The sequence below is a fragment of the Erpetoichthys calabaricus genome, chromosome 8 (assembly GCF_900747795.2).
Source record: "Erpetoichthys calabaricus chromosome 8, fErpCal1.3, whole genome shotgun sequence".
NCBI classification, from domain to species: domain Eukaryota; kingdom Metazoa; phylum Chordata; class Cladistia; order Polypteriformes; family Polypteridae; genus Erpetoichthys; species Erpetoichthys calabaricus.
In genome coordinates, this window is record NC_041401.2 from 100,218,577 (window position 1) to 100,237,265 (window position 18,689).

At 39.3% G+C, this 18,689-nt stretch overlaps 1 protein-coding gene across 5 annotated transcripts in view; it reads left to right on the top strand.

The window, feature by feature from the left end:
* The window catches only part of cux1b (cut-like homeobox 1b), a 559,925-nt gene that overhangs the window by 323,143 nt on the left and 218,093 nt on the right, over positions 1-18,689 (top strand). For all 5 annotated transcript variants that reach the window (XM_051930773.1, XM_051930770.1, XM_051930772.1 and 2 more), the window contains exon 10: positions 9,379-9,483. In XM_051930773.1, the coding sequence (XP_051786733.1) occupies positions 9,379-9,483 (105 nt within the window). The remainder of the gene's footprint in view (positions 1-9,378; positions 9,484-18,689) is intronic.

Genomic DNA, 18,689 nt, shown 5'->3' on the forward strand with positions numbered 1-18,689 from the left:
TGGTGTCTTATTGTCAACAGCTTTTGTATGTGTGTGACAAGCCAGACAAGATTAAATTCTATTTAATTATTGTCCTGTTCTGGGTAGATATCATCCCCACTCACTCCTATATTTGCCGTTTTCAGTAGTGAGCTGCTCCTTTTGTTAATATTATACAGTACACACATACATTTGGTTTGCGTCTGTAACACACGGTGTGCATAATGAGGAGCTCACTACTGAAAACGGCAAATGTAGGAGTGAGTGGGGCTCGAACCGGGGACTATTGATTACAAGTCAACAAATCTTACTGCTACGCCACGGAAGCTGTTGTATCATCCTTGAACCTTTTGTGAAAGTGTTTACTTGATCTTTGGACTTCAGGCTTCATACATTATATAGTTTATACCTACATTTTGTCATTTACTACTAAAATATGAAAAACGTTTCTGTTTTAAAAATGTGTTTACACAGATTACTGCAGAAACGGAACACACATGAACTGCGTGTGTTCCAAATAGCGATCTATTATTTCCACTTTAAAACTCCAGCAGTTGAGTCACTCCCAGATAATCAAACAAGGCATGAGCTGGGAAAACTTAGTGAACATTCTGCGGCGGTGGGGGATGGAATAGCCGGCTGCTTGCTGCTCGTGTTAATTGGCACATGCAGAAGACAAAAGAGAGCTGAGAACGGTTTTAAGGTGGGCTGGATCTACGAGTTTTTTCGTAGACTCTGGTAATTCTAGTGTTAAAGGAGTTGAGTAGATTCTTTACTTTATTCCAGGGGACACCTCAGTTGCCCTACCCAAACAACCCCACCCCCCATATAAATATAATATAAATCACAAAAGTTTATGATTTATAAAACTAAAAAGTTGTAGTTAATAACTAAGTTTCATAAAAATTATTTTGACATAAACATGTCCTGTGCTCAACCTTCCGTGTAAACTTCCCCTTCAGAGAAGAGTGGTTTGTTCCATGCACCACTTGCATCTCCTCATCCTTTGTTTTTTTTCTGCCACTGCGGATTTAACGGTGCACAATTTGTGAGATTGAAATTGTCTGACTTGGATGAAAGTGTGAGGTAATGTTAAAAATAATTTTTAATTTCTCTCCTTTGACTCTTTATAGTGTGTGTGATTTATAGCTAGGTGCTTAGCTGAAGTTAACATTAAAGATGGTGGTATACTCAAAGAAGAGCTAAATCTGAAGTTGAAACACCACCTAATTAACATCAGCTCTGTGTTATATTATTTTTTATATGTGTTAATTCCTGTGTTTAATGTTAATACTTCATTGTATTATTTTTCTTGTTTTATGTTCATGGTTTAAGAACTTCATTTTACCTTAAAACTTACAAATGCTTGTTGTTGCACACTGCATTTTCTATACCTTTGTTGTTATTGGTGTTAATATATATTTAAAAAAAAACTGTGAAAGATGTGTTTAACATTGTTTTTTAAACTTTATAAAAACTTTACAATCATACACACACTTCTGCCATTTTTATTTAGAACATTAATTCGTTTATACATTTTCAAAGGTTGACACACTGCTTTCAAGACAAGCCATTCATGTGCAATGGTCGTGCACGTTGATTCTGCCACCTCTTTCTTAGTTCAGTCATTTGCATGGGTTTGTATAATCTCACCCGTCTTTTTGCTTTCAATATTTACATTGATTTTATATACAATGTATTCACTAGATATTCCTCCTTCGGTGCACATGGGTAAAATGATGTCTTTTCTGTCTGAAGTATACTGCTGCCTTTAACACAGAATGGCCTGTCCTTACAAATTCCAAATACTGTAATAATAAGCATGCTGTACAACTAATACATCTTTTAATCACATTTCAGATACATTTGAAAAGTTCTGTAGTCTGATTTGTAAAATGAAGAGAAAAGCCAATGACACTTTGTTCTCTTTTTTTGGACAAAAAAAAAAAGAGAGCCACAGCAAAGAGAGAAATATGGTTTTGAAATGTGAACAAATTATTGGCTGTTTGGATTATAAAGAAAACCTTGTAGGTCAAGGATACGATGGAGCAGTAGTTATGAGTGGGGTATATTCAAGTGTCCAAGATAGGATAATAGATGTTTCCATATTTGCATTTTATTATGTTCATTGCAATGCACATTGCTTAAATTTGTGATAATTGACACAGTCAGAAGTTTACCTGACGCTGGAATTTTTTTTTGCTTTGTTGGAAAATATTGTATACATTCATGTCTGGACCCTATGTACATCAGAAATGGTTGGATATGCAGTGTGAGATGTTTATAGGGGCACCAAGGGAGCTTTAGCACCTTAGCGATACATGCGGGGCTTGCAGACATGTAGCATGCCGCAATGTAATGGACTGACTGTCGGCTATTCTTGAAGTCTTTGAAGAAATTTAGTATGAGTACAATCCACAGAGAGCTATCGAACCTCAAGGAATATTGGGTCAAATCGATTTGAATTTTGTAGGGTGTTTTCCAGTGTTCAGAAAGGTTTAGGTGATTCTAAATTTTTGTCAAGACAGGTTTCAGTAAAAAACACTTATCTTTCTAAAGCTGTTGATTTAATTCAATCAGTGAAAGACACAATGACACATTATTGCAGCAGTGCCTACTTTGATGAGATTTGCAGTGATACAGATGACACATGTCAAAGAAGTGATATTTCTGCAGCCCACTACTTCTCAAAGTGGCCAGTAAAGGTATCAGGAAAACTCAAAGATTGTGTTGTCAGCACCAGCCTTGGACAGCTTGCAGAACCAGACAGCAAATATGCTTTTCAAGTCAAAGTGTACTACCCAGTTATTGATAGTATGACTGGGGAAATGGAAAGGAGTTTTTCTAATACCAACTGCTGTATCATGATTGATATTCAGGTTCTAAATCCATCTAGTTCTAGCTTTCTAAGAGAGGAGGTTGTTCATTTTTTGGCAAATGATTATGAGTCCAATATTGAAGACTTTAAGCATGAACTTCAACAGAAAAGGAGAATATTAGAAAGGTGTAAAAAGAACGGTAAACAAAATCCTGCCACTCTTTTTGAACTTGCAATTTTTATTCTACCCATACCAGGATCTGTTCCTTGAGCTGTTATGGTTTTGTAAGATAGTCATGAAGTTACCAGTTAGCAGTACTTCTTGTGTACAATGTTTTTCAGCCCTAAAGCTAATAAAGAATCATTTGCGATCTACTATGACAGAAAGTAGATTGTCAAATTTGGTATACTAAGCATCAAGTCCAAATGCAGTAAATCTTTGAGTTTGGATGACTTTGTGAACAGATTTGATTGCTACTCTGAGGCTGAACATATCTTTGTAATAATTGATTTTATTTGCCTCATAAATACACCTACCTCGACCATGTATGCCATATATGTGCATCTGAAAGAATGTTGTCATGTTGCAACCCTCTTAAAGATCTTCCTGTCACTCTCTTGCCACCCCATTTAAAATTCTGTAGATTCGCCCCTGCTTTATCCTGCTGACCCAAATTTTAAAATAGATGAAGATTTAGTATGCAGTAAATAAAAAGAACTCAGACTGAAGTGTCCTAACCTTCACAGAACCTATAGTTAACCATATCGTGATTACAAGTAACCAGGTTTGATATAGTTAAATATGAGCTGGCAGTACATGGAACTAAAATATTACATCAGGATGAGTGTGTTAGATCCCAAAGAGTAAGTTTAACAATAAAGGTGAATACAATACATTATAAATGTGAGAGGAGTGGAATTTCAAAGGTGTCTGCTGACAAAGCTTCACAAATAGACCTTAACAGAGAATAAGCGCCATAAAGGTAAATATATAAGTTGTTTAATGAGTCTTTGGAATTGAGTAAAGGCAGGGTCAGAGGATCCATGATCTCATGCAAATCAAAGTGAAAGAAACAAAGGATTATCTGGAGTGTTGAAATGGAAAGTCTGTTTGTCATTATCTTAATGTTGAAGATACTGTGGCATTATTCAAAAAGCCTGTGTTGAAGGACTAATACAGCAGTGATCTGTTCATTTCAGTAACACTAGAATCCCTGACGCCTACGAAAAATTCAGTGTCGGCATGGCACTGCCAGATCTAAACACTAGTGTGGCAAATTGCTTGCGTACTAAAGTGACTTTAGCTGCAGGTGGTAGTCCCATTTTACTTATGGTGCCATGCGGAGTTGCATTGTGGTGCAGCAGTCTGTTAGACAGCGAAAGCGTTGTGAAGAAGCTGTCCGTTGTTATAGTTCTGCCTTTGTCCAGAAACGGCTTCATAAGCTTTATGACCACAGACTTGGAAAGTCTTTGGTTGTAACTCAAAACACAGCTCTCAACAAAACTTTGCCAGATGTCCAAAATCACAGCAAACCTGTCATTTTTCACATGTTCTGCATGGGTGTCTTTGTTGTCAAAGTGCAAATGCCACATGATAATCTAATAGTGGTCATGAGGCATTGTATCTTTGACTGCCAGTACAACAAATAGTTCCGAGCAGGCATCAACCACAGCAACCACTGTAGTCATTGCTGCTCTTGTGAAGAGAATGGAGATAAACGGCATCAACTCGGAGAGGGAGAGGCAAGTTCGTTGTACCACGTGAACGTCACTGACAGAATAAAAAAAAGCACTAACTTGTATGAGTAGCCAAAATTTACACCAGGTATTACAGACTCAAATCAAATGTATGATTATAGTAATAATAATAGCAGCTCACTACTCAAAACGCGGTGCACTCGGTCTCAAACCCGGAAGCTTTTGGTTATAAGGCAGCAGTTCTTACCTCTACACCATCCAAGATTGCATATCAACATTCTTTCGATTGACATTTAAGCTTGGGTTTTTAACTCATTGATAGCAACATGTAAATTGATTGATTTTTTTTTTTTTTTTTTACTTTGGTTATATTCTCGAATAAAAGCACACATGTTTATTTGATATTTGGACTAAAGTCTTCACACATTATACACTTCACGTTATTATTAATATAACATGGAACAAGTTTCTACTTTAGGTATGTGTTCAGGATTTCTTGCTTCACATTTCCTTTTATCATACACTTAAGCAGATCGTTGTAGACACGGAACACACATGAAGTGCATGTATTCCAAATAACGATATATTATTTACCCTATAAAACTCCAGGGACTTCACACGCAGATAAACACACAAGCTGGGAGAATTTTTTGCCTGAGTTGTGCTCCGTTGGGGTTTTGGGATGGGATAGCAGACTGCTTGCTGCTTGTACTGATCGACACATTTGCAAAACAAAAGACGCTAATGGAGAGGTGCTGAAAGTGTTTCTTTGATATTTGGACTTCAGGCTTCATACATTATATAGTTTATGCCTACATTTTGTCAATTGCTACTAGAATATATAACACGTTTCTGTTTTAACAATGTGTTTACACAGATTACTGTAGAAATGCAACACATATGAAATGCGTGTGTTTCAAATAACAATCTTATTATTTCTACTCTAAAACTCCACTTCACTCCCAGGTAATCAATCAAGGCAAGAGCTGGGAAAAGCCTGTTTACGTTTTAAGTCGTTGGGGGGATGGAATAGCCGGCTTCTGGCAGCTTGTCTTTATCAGTACATTTAGATGACAAAAGACGCTGGCGGAGAGGTGAGAAAGGTTTTAAGAAGCGATTTAAGGTGGGCCGGATATACGAGTTTTTTCATAGGCTCTGGTAATTCTAGTGTTAAGGTGGCCTGGCATTACAAGTTTTTTTCGTAGGCTTCAGGGATTCTAGTGTTAATTTATTCTCTGTTAGATCAAAAGGAGTGTGACTGGACTTGGCAGTCTAGGGCCATGTTTAAAGATAGAGTTCTTTATATTCTATCACATTATTTCCTCCATAATTAGCTAATGCTGCTTAGCTAATCTGAGAAGAGTCCACTCATATAATAATATTTGAAAGAACGTTCAGATTTTTGAAATAGTGATTTGGTTTGACAGTAGTATACATTATTAAATACCATGGCGTTAAACTGTTGAACATTGTTGACTGGTGTTGTCTGTTTCTTGTAGTGGTAGTCTGTGTCACTTATACTTGAGAGGAAACTATGCACAGATGTACTATAGTTCTTCTCCATAGAAGTCTGCATTCCTTGAACAGGTGGACTAGTACAAATAGAAATACCCTAGTAAGCTGTGGCAATATGTTAGAAAGTCTAGTCTGTTTTCACGATGCTGTTTGTATTTGTGTAAATGTATGAGATTGTAATTAGGAAAATTACAAGCAACCTCATAAATAAAATATAGCAGTTTCTTGAATGCAGTCAATTTTGTGAGAAATAAGCATTGTACTTGTGTACATGGACTGTCCGAGTTGCATAACACCTGCAAGTTTGGGCTCTTCCTGTAAGTACTGTTACATGTACCTTTCTGTTTGAACCATTGTTTTGTAACTGTGCAGTTGTTCAAACTAGGAAATTTAGTGGGAGGGGAAAGTTTCATGGCTGCCAATGGATGCTTAGATTAATAAAAGAATTGTTGATACAGGCTTTACCTAACAATGTAGTTTTATATCAAACATGACTGTTAATGTACAATCATGTGGTTTAGGTCATAATGATGGATCTTTCATTTTCTTGGTGTCAGAATATAAACTGCTCAAAATAATTAAAGGAACACTTTGTAAACACATCAGATCTCAATGGGAATCATGCTGGATATCTGTACTGATATGGACTGGGTAATGTGTTAGGAACAAAATGATGCCACATCATTTGATGGAAATGAAAATGATCAATCTACATAAAATAAAAGTGAAAAAAACGATCTGGCAGGCTAGTCCATTTTGCCGAAATTTCATTGCAGCAACACAAAATTGAACTCAGTAGTTTGTATGGCCCCCACATGCTTCTATGCATGCCTGACAACATTGGGGCATGCTCCTAATGAGACAATGGATGGTGTCCTGGGAGATCTCCTCCCAGATCTGGACCAGGGAATCACTGAGCTCCTGGACAGTCTGAGGTGCAACCTGGCGGCGTCGGATGGACCAACACATAATGTCCCAGAGGTGTTCTATTGGATTTAGGTCAGGCAAGCATGGGGGCCAGTCAATGGTATCAATTCCTTCATCCTCATGGAACTGCCTGCACACTCTCGCCACATTAGACCGGGCATTGTCGTGCACCAGGAGAAACCTAGGACCTACTGCACCAGCATAGATCTAGCAGCAGATCCAAGGATTTCATCCAGATACGTAATGGCAGTCAAGGTGCCATTGTCTAGCCTGTAGAGGTCTGTGCATCCCTCCATGGATATGCCTCCACTGCCCCACCACCAAACCGGTCATGCTGAACGATGTTACAGGCAGCATAACGTTCTCTACGGCTTCTTCAGACCCTTTCATGTCTGTCACATGTGCTCAGGGTGAACCTGGCCTCATCTGTGAAAAGCACAGGGTGCCAGTGCTGGACCTGCCAATTCTGGTATTCTATGGCAAATGCCAATTGAGCTCCACGGTGCCGGGCAGTGAGCACAGGGCTCACTAGAGGACGTCGGGCCCTCAGGCCACCCTCATGAAGTCTATTTCTGATTGTTTGGTCAGAGACATTCACACCATTGTCCTGGAGGTAATTTTGCAGGGCTCTGGCAGTGCTAATTCTGATACTCCTTGTTACTGGTCCTGATGATGGGTTAAGGACCTTCTATGGCCCTGACCAGCTCTACTAGAGTAACTGCCTGTCTCCTTGAATCTCCTCCATGCCCTTTAGATTGTGCTGGGAGACACAGCAAACCTTCTGGCAATGGCACATATTGATGTGCTATCCTGGAGAAGTTGGACTACCTGTGCAACCTCTGTAGGGTCCAGGTATCACCTCATTCTACCAATAATGACACTGACCATAGCCAAATGCAAAACTAGTGAAAAAACAAAATGATAAGGAGGGAAACATGTCAGTGGGCTCCTCCTATTACACCATTCCTGTTTTGGGAGTCATCTCATTGTTGCCCCTCTAGTGTACCTGTTGTTAATTTCATTAACACCAAAGCAGCTGAAACTGATTAACAACCCCCTCTGCTACTTAATTGATCAGAGCAATGTCCCAGAAGTTTCATTGACTTGATGCTGTACTCTGATTAAAAAGTGTTCCTTTATTTTTTTTGAGCAGTATAGATGCTGCTTTATCAAGGAAATCGGAGTAATAATAGTTTTCTGGTGTGATTCCTTAAAGTGGGCAACAGAGGAGATTCAGTGCCTTAATATAAAAGAGTTAGGATAATTTCAATGTATTACTGTAAAGTTGTTCAACAGAGTTCAGTTTGAATTCTAAATACAAGTTCAACATCAACAACAACATTTATTTATATAACACATTTTCATACAAACAATGTAGCTCAAAGTGCTTTACATGATGAAAAAAGACAAAGTAAGTAGTTAAAAAAAGAATAACCTTTACCGTTTGACTTGCTTCCAGGCCGTTAGTGTGCATTGAAAGACATTGGCCAAGGACTTGCTGGTCTCCACACTCTTGTTTGCAAGAAAATGTTGAAGTGGGACTCACCCTCTAACTGTCCCACAACCACTGCTTACATCAGTTCATACTTATGGCTAGTTACGATTTTCTGAATGTTGCTTTGTGTTTGTTGGTCATCTATCATTTTAATGTTTTTACATATGAATGGTTTAATCCCAACCTATAAAACCATTGCCCATCCACAAAATATAATTAGGGGACATACAAATACAATACTTGTCAACTTAAATGTAATGTGAGAAGAAGCAAAAAATCACTATTGTAAATCATTGCCAATATTTAGCTTTCATTTGTGGTTCAGACAACTTTGTTTCAGTTCCAGACTTGTTTAGTTTGTCAATCTAACTTCAAGTCAGAATTTTAAGTTAGTTGATACTAATTTAAGAATTGCTTCTGTTAGCAGAATTGGTATCACTCAAACTAGAGGATTCCTCCCATGAACCATAAAATGGTTTCATTGGTAAAAAGCAGCAAATGCTGATTCTTGAGAGAGATAAAATACTGTATATACTAATGTTAAGAGGTGTAACAGCTTCTATCACAAATTTGCACATTTTAAGATTGGGGTTTTAAAAGCAGACCACTTCCACTTTCCAGAAACAGCCAATATACCTATCCTTAACATTCTTCTTTCTGATTTCATTCAGGCTACAAGGTTCAGAAACCCACAATGTCGCTATCAGCAGGGGAGTCCTTGACTCTGGCGTGAAATTACTGTCATAATCGCTCAATTATTTCCTCCTTGTTCTGTTTCAAACGGAAATCCATCACTTTGTTTTTTTTTTCTCCCTTCTCACCGTTTATTAGGTAGAGTGTTTAGGAAATCAATTATAGTCAGCAGGCCGTGAATTGATGAATGTGCTTGTAATAATTGTCATCTGTTGAAATGAATACATTTCCTTGTTTTGCTTTCCTCCTGCAGAGAGCAGAGGCAGCTGAGAGAGAAGCTGAGACCTTACGAGAGCAGCTCACATCTGCCAACAAGTCCCTTCAGCTGGCCAATCAGATTCAGAAGGCTCCTGATGTGGTAAGCTTTTAACACACAACTAGACAGTTCACATTCTTGTGGTGGGTTGAGAGAGGGGGCTCCTGTTATCTTCTTTGAGTCTTCTAGCTTTCAGTATGGAAGAGGTATCTCTCTTGTCAGTGTGAAAGGAGAGTATTGTTTCATTCACAGTTTTTTCAGGGAATTATACTTCAAAACCTTTTCTTCATTTTCATTGGGCATATGTAAACTGCTTATGCCTTTTAACTAGTCTTTTTTTGCTTTATTCTGTTATGTTTTATTCTTAAAATAATCTTAAGCTCAATTCTATATTTTGTTTTATTGACAATTCAACTTGTATAGTAAGAAAAGCATTAATTAATAGCAGTGACTATAGACATTAAATACAGCATTCTATTTGATATAAATATGACCATTTTGTATTTCACCAATGTCCACGAATAACCTACAGCATTGAGGGTTCAGTGGGAGTACAGAAATATCAGTGCTGAACAATCTTGTTCAGCTCACAGGATTATCATTTAACTGAAAAACTGCTTTCATCTTACAAAATCTGTATATGGCATTTTAAGTAAAATGCCACCTATTTTATTAAGTTATTGAAAGAACAAGAAACTCTTGCCTATTTTTCTTTATCTTTAATGCAGTGTAATAACTTTTTCAGTTTCATTTTTTTTCTTTTACTTATTCTTTTGGCTGATAATTATTTACCCTGTCCTACTCCCCATATAAATTTAATATCAGAAAAATTAAAGCAAATGAAAAAGTCAGAGATCAGAGATTGGAAGGAAAAAAAACTAACTAAGAAAGGCTGCTATATTATATGGATTTTCCAAGTAGATCCCAGTTGAGTAAGCTGAGCAAAGCTGGATCACAAGTGTAATGAAAGCACCTACATTAACAATTAGGTTGATTTGGCTCTATTGAAACTTCAGCTATTTCAGACAACAAAATAAACCAATTTAGAAAACTACACTTGGCAAAATATTCAGATGTGTTAGAGGGCTTAGTTAACTAATTTGAAAGTTAAAGCATTTTCATTTTTTTTACTGTATTTCATCAGTCAGTTATCACGTGTTTGTTTATTCAATATTTGTAACAGTGAGTCATATACAAAAATAACAGTGGTAATAGAATGTAGTAGAAGACATGAAATGCATGCTTTATAACACAACTTTGAAATATCATTCCATTAAAAACATTACCCAAATAGTATTGTAATGACCCAAATAAAATTAAAGTAATGTAAAAATGGCATTGATCAATGGTTGTGGGTGCTATATGTCTAATTGTATATTATATTGGCAGAAGATTGTGCACATCTGACTATCACCTCTTTATGAGCTTGTTGGAACACCCCATTCCAAAACCATGGGCCATAATATGGAGTTGGCCTTCCATTTGTGGCTATAACAGCTATCACCCTTCTGGGAATGGTATCTTTACACGATACTTTGAAATGTGTAGGCTACTCAAGCTCCTTCATACCAAACCCGTCAAATAATGTCTATCTAGACCTATTTTGTGCACAAGGGCACATTCATGCTGGAACAGAAAATGGCCTTCCCCAAACTATTGTTACATAGTTGGAAGTTCACAGTTGTCTAAATTGTCCTTGTATGCTGTAGCGTTAATAGTACCACTGGAACCAAGGGACCTAGCACAAACCCTGAAAAGCAGCCCTACATTATTATACCTGCTGGACCAATTTTTACTGATGCAATATGATGCAATATAATGCAATATGGCGGCACCCGTGCAGGCTGCGGCTTACAGAGCTCCTGAGTCCGTGGTGTTTAGTGTTAATCTTTGTTCGTCTGTGTCAACTAGTATAAGAAAAGAAGTAGATTTAAGTAGTAGTAGTACGCAGACATACATTTACGAGCGCCAAATACTGCTCGATTTCTGAAGAAACTGCGCCGAAATATCCAGTGAGGTGACAGAGAAGCTCCGCAGCCTTTGCTTACTTCGGCAGCCTGAGAAACTGAGCTGGTGAAAATGCAAGCGCAATCCTCAGAAGCAGAAACGAGGGAAACGCGGCGGTGTTAGCACAAGGCTAAAAACTAACCCCACCAGACCTGTGATATCATCCATTCTGCTCGCGAACATCCAAGTGCTGGACAACAAGCTGGATTATATAAAGCTGCAGCGGGCCAAGCAGTGGGAAATGAGAGACTGTTGCATCTTTATTTTCACTGAGACATGGCTCCAGGAAAACATTGCAGACTTGGCCATCCAGCTAGACGGACTGACCATCTTTCGAGCGGACTGAGACACCTCTTTGTCTGGTAAAACCCCCGCAGGGGGGACTGTGTGTTTATGTGAACAGAGAGTGGTGCATGAACACTGCCTCAGTTGCGCGACACTGCTCCCCACTGATAGAGGTTTTATTGGTAAGGTGTCAGCCTTTCTACCTGCCGAGGGAATACAGTTGCGTGCTGGTGGTTGCCGTCTACTTCCCACCTAGCGCAAATGCTAACCAGGTGCTCGCAGAACTCTACGAGATCATCAGCAAACTGCAAACAACGCACCCAGAGGCATTTTTCATTATTGCTGGATACTTCAATAATGCCAACTTGAAGTCAGTTTTCCCAAAATTCTTCCAGAATGTGAACTTTGCTACTAGAGGGGGAAGCTGTCTGGACAGTGTTTACACGAGCGCTCCTGATGCCTACAAGGCCCTACCCTGCCCCCACCTCGGATACTTAGACCATATCAGCGTTTTTATGGTTCCTGCATACAAGTCCCTGCTGAAGCACAGTAAACCAGCCCTTAAGAACATCAGAGTGTGGCAGGTTGGTGCTGTTTCAGCTCTCCAAGACTGCTTTGAATTGACAGACTGGGACATTTTCAGGGAGGCTGCTATGGATGGTGACTCGATCAATCTGGAGGAGTACACAGACTCATTGACTGGCTACATCTCCAAATGCATAGAGAATGTTACTGTTACCAAGGATGTTACCACAAGAGCCAACCAAAAGCCCTGGATGACGAGAGAAGTGCACAAGATGCTCAAGATCAGAAATGCAGCCTTCAGATCTGGAGACAAGGCTGCCCTCAGGGTGACCAGAGCCAACCTGTCTCACGCAGTAAGGAGACCTAAGTGGGCATACACGCAGAGGATTAACAAACAATTCAGCAGCACCAGAGACACACGTCGTATGTGGCAGGGCGTTCAGACAATTATAAACTACAAGCCCAACCCACACAGTAGTGATGGTGATGCCTCCCTTCCAGATGAGCTGAACAACTTCATTGCACCGTTTGAGGCGCAGAACAAAGAGTCTGCGAGAAAAGCAACACCTCTCTCCACTGACCAGGTACTCTGTCTCTCCATAACTGACGTGAAGAGGACTCTATCCAGAGTCCATTCATGCAAGGCTGCAGGACCTGACAACATACCTGGTCGTGTGCTTAATGAATGTGCCAGTCAACTGGCTGGTGTCCTCACAGACATCTTCAACACATCTCTGAGCCAGTCGTCAGTCCCAGCATGCTTCAAGTCGACCACCATTATACCAGTGCCGAAGAAGTCATCAGTAACATGCTTGAATGACTACCGACCAGTTGCACTCACGCCAATCATAATGAAGTGCTTCGAAAGGTTAGTCATGTCGCACACAAAGACTAATCTCCCTGCTTCCCTTGACCCTCTTCAGTTTGCATACCATTCAAACAGGTCAACTGAGGATGCCATATGCTCTGCCCCTCACCTCTCCCTGACACATCTGGATAAAAAAGATACACATGTCAGGATGCTATTCATAGACTTTAGCTCCGCCTTCAACACAATCATCCCTCAAAAGCTGGTTGTAAAACTGAGCAGGTTCGGCCTGAACAACACTGTCTGCAATTGGATCCTGGACTTCTTGACAGTGAGGGCCCAGTCAGTTCGGATGGGCTGCAACTCTTTCAGGAACATCACACTGTGCACTGGAGTGCTGCAGGGCTGCGTGCTTAGTCTACTGCCGTTCACCCTGCTGACTCATGACTGCACAGCCACGCACAACACCAACCACATCATCAAGTTTGCGGATGATATGATGATGATGCAACAGCATAGAGATGAGGTGGAACGGCTGTCTGCATGGTGTGAAGACAACAATCTATCTCTCAATGTTGACAAGACAAAAGAGATAATCGTGGACTTCAGAAAATCACATCCTGCCCACATCCCACTCAGCATCAACAGTTTAGATGTGGAGACTGTTAGGAGTACCAAGTTCCTCGGTATGCACATAACTGAGGAACTTACGTGGACGCATAACACCTCATCACTAATCAAGAAAGCCCAGCAGAGACTGCACTTCCTGAGGTGGGTGAAGCAAGCAAGCCTTCCCCCTTCCATCCTAACCATGTTCTACAGAGGCACCATTGAGAGTGTTCTGACCAGCTGCATCACTGTCTGCTATGGCGACTGCAACATATCTGACCGCAAGCACCTGCAAAGGATAGTGAAGACAGCAGAGAACATTACTGGGGTGCCTCTCCCTTCACTACAGGACATATTTTACATACGCAGTGTTCACTAGGCCTGGACCCCTTACACTCCTCACATGAACTTTTCAAACTTCTGGCATCCAAGAGAAGATACTGCAGCATCAAAACCAGATCTGCCAGGCTGCAGGAGAGTTTTTACCCCCAAGCTGTTAGACTCCTTAACACCATTCTACCCCCTGGGATCTTCCACACTGCCTCAACCACCTCTAAAAACAGAACTTTTATACATGCAAGCAACTTTCCTGCAAAGACGAGTGTGCATGTAGAAAAGAACTGAAAATCTCATACTGACCTTTAAGTATTTTGACACTCTTGATATCCTTCTGCTGTGAAACATTCTGACCGGTCATTGTTTACACATCTTAAACAACTATTATCATACACTGATAATTTCTGTATTATCTATATCTATTATTTATTTATTATATTACATATCTATTGACTATATTTATGTATCTAGATTGCAAATACCATACATTGCATCAATGTTCATATTGCTAACTACATGTCAATATTGCTGCTATTTCTTTGTCTTATCTTTGCACATTGTCTTGTCTTGTTTGTGTTTTGATTTTAAATTTTAATTCTTTTTTTAATTTATTATTTGCACGTCATGTTCTTACACTGTGGACCCTGAGCTTCGCAATTTTGTCTATCTGTATACTTGTATATGGTTGAGATGACAATAAAGTTGACTTTGACTTGACTGTAGGTGCAGTGCAGTTCAGAAAGTAGCGTTCTCCTGGCATCTTCCAAAACCAGATTTGTCTGAAGTGTGATTATGGAAGAGAACACATTTCCACTGCACCAGAATCAAATTGTTTAGGTGGTGTGCATTACACAACTCCAGATGGTGAATAGTGCTGTTAATCTTGTAAACAGCTATTTGCCTATGGAAACCCATTTAATGAAGCTTTAGACACACAGTTGTTGTGCTACTGTTGCTTCCAGTGGTAGTTTGGAACTCTTTTGTGAGTGATGCAACAGAAGATAGGTGATTTTTTAAGTGTTTTGCACTTGGCAGCCCTGTTCTGTGAGTTTGTGTGGTCTATGACTTTTTGGCTTAGTAGTTACTGCTCCTAGATACTTCCACGTCACAATAATAGCACTTACAGTTGACAGGTGCACATCTAGTAGATGAGAAATGTTACATACTGACTTGTGGCAACGTTGGCATCTTATCACAGTGTAACATTTGAAGCCAATGAGACCTTCAGTGTGATCCATTCTACTGCATTGTTTATCAGTGGATATTGCAAGGTGATGTGCTGGATTTTATGCATCTTTTAAAAATGGGTGACGCCGAAACATCTGAACTCAATAATTTGGAGAGGTGTCCACATATTTTTGCCCATATAGCATAATTCAGATTTCTTAAACATAGCATTTTTTGGAAGACATACCTGATAGACAGTTAAAATCTTCCTTGAGATAAAAAATGTTTGATGTTTCAGACTGTGATGGAGTGCAGCTGGTCTGGAGTTTTGCCCATAAATACAGTGCTAAAGAAATATTGAAATATTATAATGTTCAAATAATGCAGATATGATTTGTTCACTCTATGCTTACAGAGCAACTGATAAATTAACTTAATTCCTTTCTTCTTAAATCATTTCTAGATAAGTGACTTTTTTATTGCTATGGTTAACTTACAATTGACAATTGAGTTGGTCTATCAGAAGTGCAGGTTGTACACGTGCACCCTCTACTGGCATTTACCTAACTAATATTAGGGATCTGTTTTGCTGTGAGGAGTGGCTGTTGGATGGGTATAATAGGAAAATATACAAAATAAAAAAGTTAGTAACCTTTCACAAGGTGTATTTGAAACAATAAACAAATCCTTAATTGAAGTCGCACAGAATGTTTCTCAGTCATAAGATAGACAATTTTGAAATTTTGCCAATACATTTCAGATTTTTGTAGTGCACCCAATTTGGGCTATCCCAACAAATATTGAACTTTACAAACAAATTTCCTTGAAAAATATGTGTACCAAATTTCAATACGGTTCACAGGGCAGGATTGTTTCATGGAAGAAGCAGCCATGACAATGACAGTAGGTGCACCTAAAAACACATTTTCAGTAATGCTTATGTTGAGGGCACAGCCAAAATGTGTGACCAGTTCCAGGTTGTCATATTCCATCTTTTTTTTTATTTTTGTACACTGGTTCTTGCACTGTAGCTAACCTCTCAGTGCACCTCTCTCTGTTTTTTGCCAGTTTTTGGTTTTTAAATTTTTTAAAATTATTTCTTTTCTGTTAACATTCTGTCAGTAGTTCTTTTTGTAAAATGCTTTGCAATATTAGTTAAAAGTTTTCTACTTTTGATTGTTGTTGTTTTTGGAATTCAATAGGACAGTTACGTACTGCCTGTGAAGGAAATCCCAAATGGGTGCCCAGCAGTGTTCATCTGTAGCCATGATACATTGGTATCCGCGAGACCAGCTACAAATAATGCCCCATGTACTGCTAATATACCAGATGAATTAAAATGTTCCACTACTCAAAAACCAAGAAAAGAGATCTGGACTACATCTAAGATGAAGTTTTAAACCATTGCCAACAATCATTATGAGCAACACATAGACATTTCAGAATAAACTGGACGAGCTGAGGGTATCTGTGCCTTACCTCCATGAATACTGGGAATGTTGTCTACTGTACTTTACTGAGACCTAGTTAAGAATACACACCCAGACACAGACATTGAAACAGAGAGATTTGTATGTGACCAGCAAGAGAGAAACTAAGCATCTGGAAAGCAGACTGGTGGTGATGTCTGCCTGTATATTAGTGAAAGGTAATATAATAATATCACTGCAAAGACAGTGCATCTGTATGTTGAATATGTAACTTTTCAGTCAGACTTTGTCCATATTTTCTATTGTGTGGGCTTAATCTGTGTGACAGTTGTTTATGTACTGATGCAGCTGAAACAATTTTTAAAACTTTTCAGAAACTGGAAACCAAATCACCTGACTCGTTCTAACTTGTGGTAGGAGATTTTCATTTATATAAATTGGAATCAGTATTTTCACACTACCATCAGTACGTGAATTTTAATACTAGAGAGGAAGTGCACATTGGACAAGGTTTATAGAATAATCTCTGGCACCTACATATCGCAGGGTGTGTCTGACCATGTTGTTATTTATTTACTTCCAAAGTACAAGCAAAACTGAAACAAGTAAATACAGCCATATGGAAAATTCAAAACAGTTGCAATGACAATGTAAACGAATTACAGGAGTGCTTCTCCTGTACTGACTGGGGTGTGCTGAAATCCTCATAGATGCTAGATGAGACTGCTTATACTATTAGTGAATATATGGAGTTATGTAAATCTGTTATCATCAGGGAAAGAACTGTTGAAGTGTACCCAAATAGTAAGCCATGGATCACTAAAGATATAAAAGCACTACTTGGGATAAACAGTACAGTAATCCCTCCTCCATCGCGGGGGTTGCGTTCCAGAGCCACCCGCGAAATAAGAAAATCTGCGAAGTAGAAACCATATGTTTATATGGTTATTTTTATATTGTCATGCTTGGGTCACAGATTTGCGCAGAAACACAGGAGGTTGTAGAGAGACAGGAACGTTATTCAAACACTGCAAACAAACATTTGTCTCTTTTTCAAAAGTTTAAACTGTGCTCCATGACAAGACAGAGATGACAGTTCCGTCTCACAATTAAAAGAATGCAAACATATCTTCCTTTTCAAAGGAGTGCGTGTCAGGAGCACAGAATGTCACATAGATAGAGAAAACAATCTCTGGCAAACAAATCAATAGGGCTGTTTGGCTTAAGTATGCGAAGCACCGCGGCACAAAGCTGTTGAAGGCGGCAGCTCACACCCCCTCCGTCAGGAGCAGACAAAGAGAGATAGAGAGAGACAGAGTTTGTTTTTCAAGCAAAAATCAATACGTGCCCTTCGAGCTTTTAAGTATGCGAAGCACCGTGCAGCTGCACAAAAGATAGCAACGTGAAGATAATCTTTCAGCATTTTTAGACGAGCGTCCGTATCGTCTAGGTGTGCGAACAGCCCCCCTGCTCAATCCCCCTACGTCAGGATCACAGAAAGTCAGCGCAAGAGAAAGAGAAAAGTACGTTGGGTAGCTTCTCAGCCATCTGCCAATAGCGTCCCTTGTATGAAATCAACTGGGCAAACCAACTGAGGAAGCATGTACCAGAAATTAAAAGACCCATTGTCCGCAGAAACCCGCGAAGCAGCGAAAAATCCGCGATATATATTTAAATATGCTTACATATAAAATCCGCGATGGAGTGAAGCCGCGAAAGGCGAAGCGCGATATAGCGAGGGATTACTGTATGCTCAAAATGGTAAATAAGGTATAAAAACGGCAATGCGGAGTGGTGGCTCTGAGGCTAAGGATCTGTGCTGGTATCCAGAAGGTTGCCGGTTTGAATCCCCGTCACTGCCAAAAAGAGATCCTACTCTGCTGGGCCCTTGAGCAAGACCCTTAACCTGTAATTGCTCCAGGGGCGCTGTACAATGGCTGACCCTGCGCTCTGACCCCAAGGGGTATGCGAAAACTAATAAATTCCTAATACAAGAAATTGTATAAGGCGAAATAAAGAACAAAAACTAAAAAATGTATTCAGCATTAGATTAATAGGCTAATTAGAAGTTGTACCAGAAAAACAAATTAAGAGGTGGTTTAATGATATCAATGCAAAGTATGTTTGGAAAGGTCTGAAAA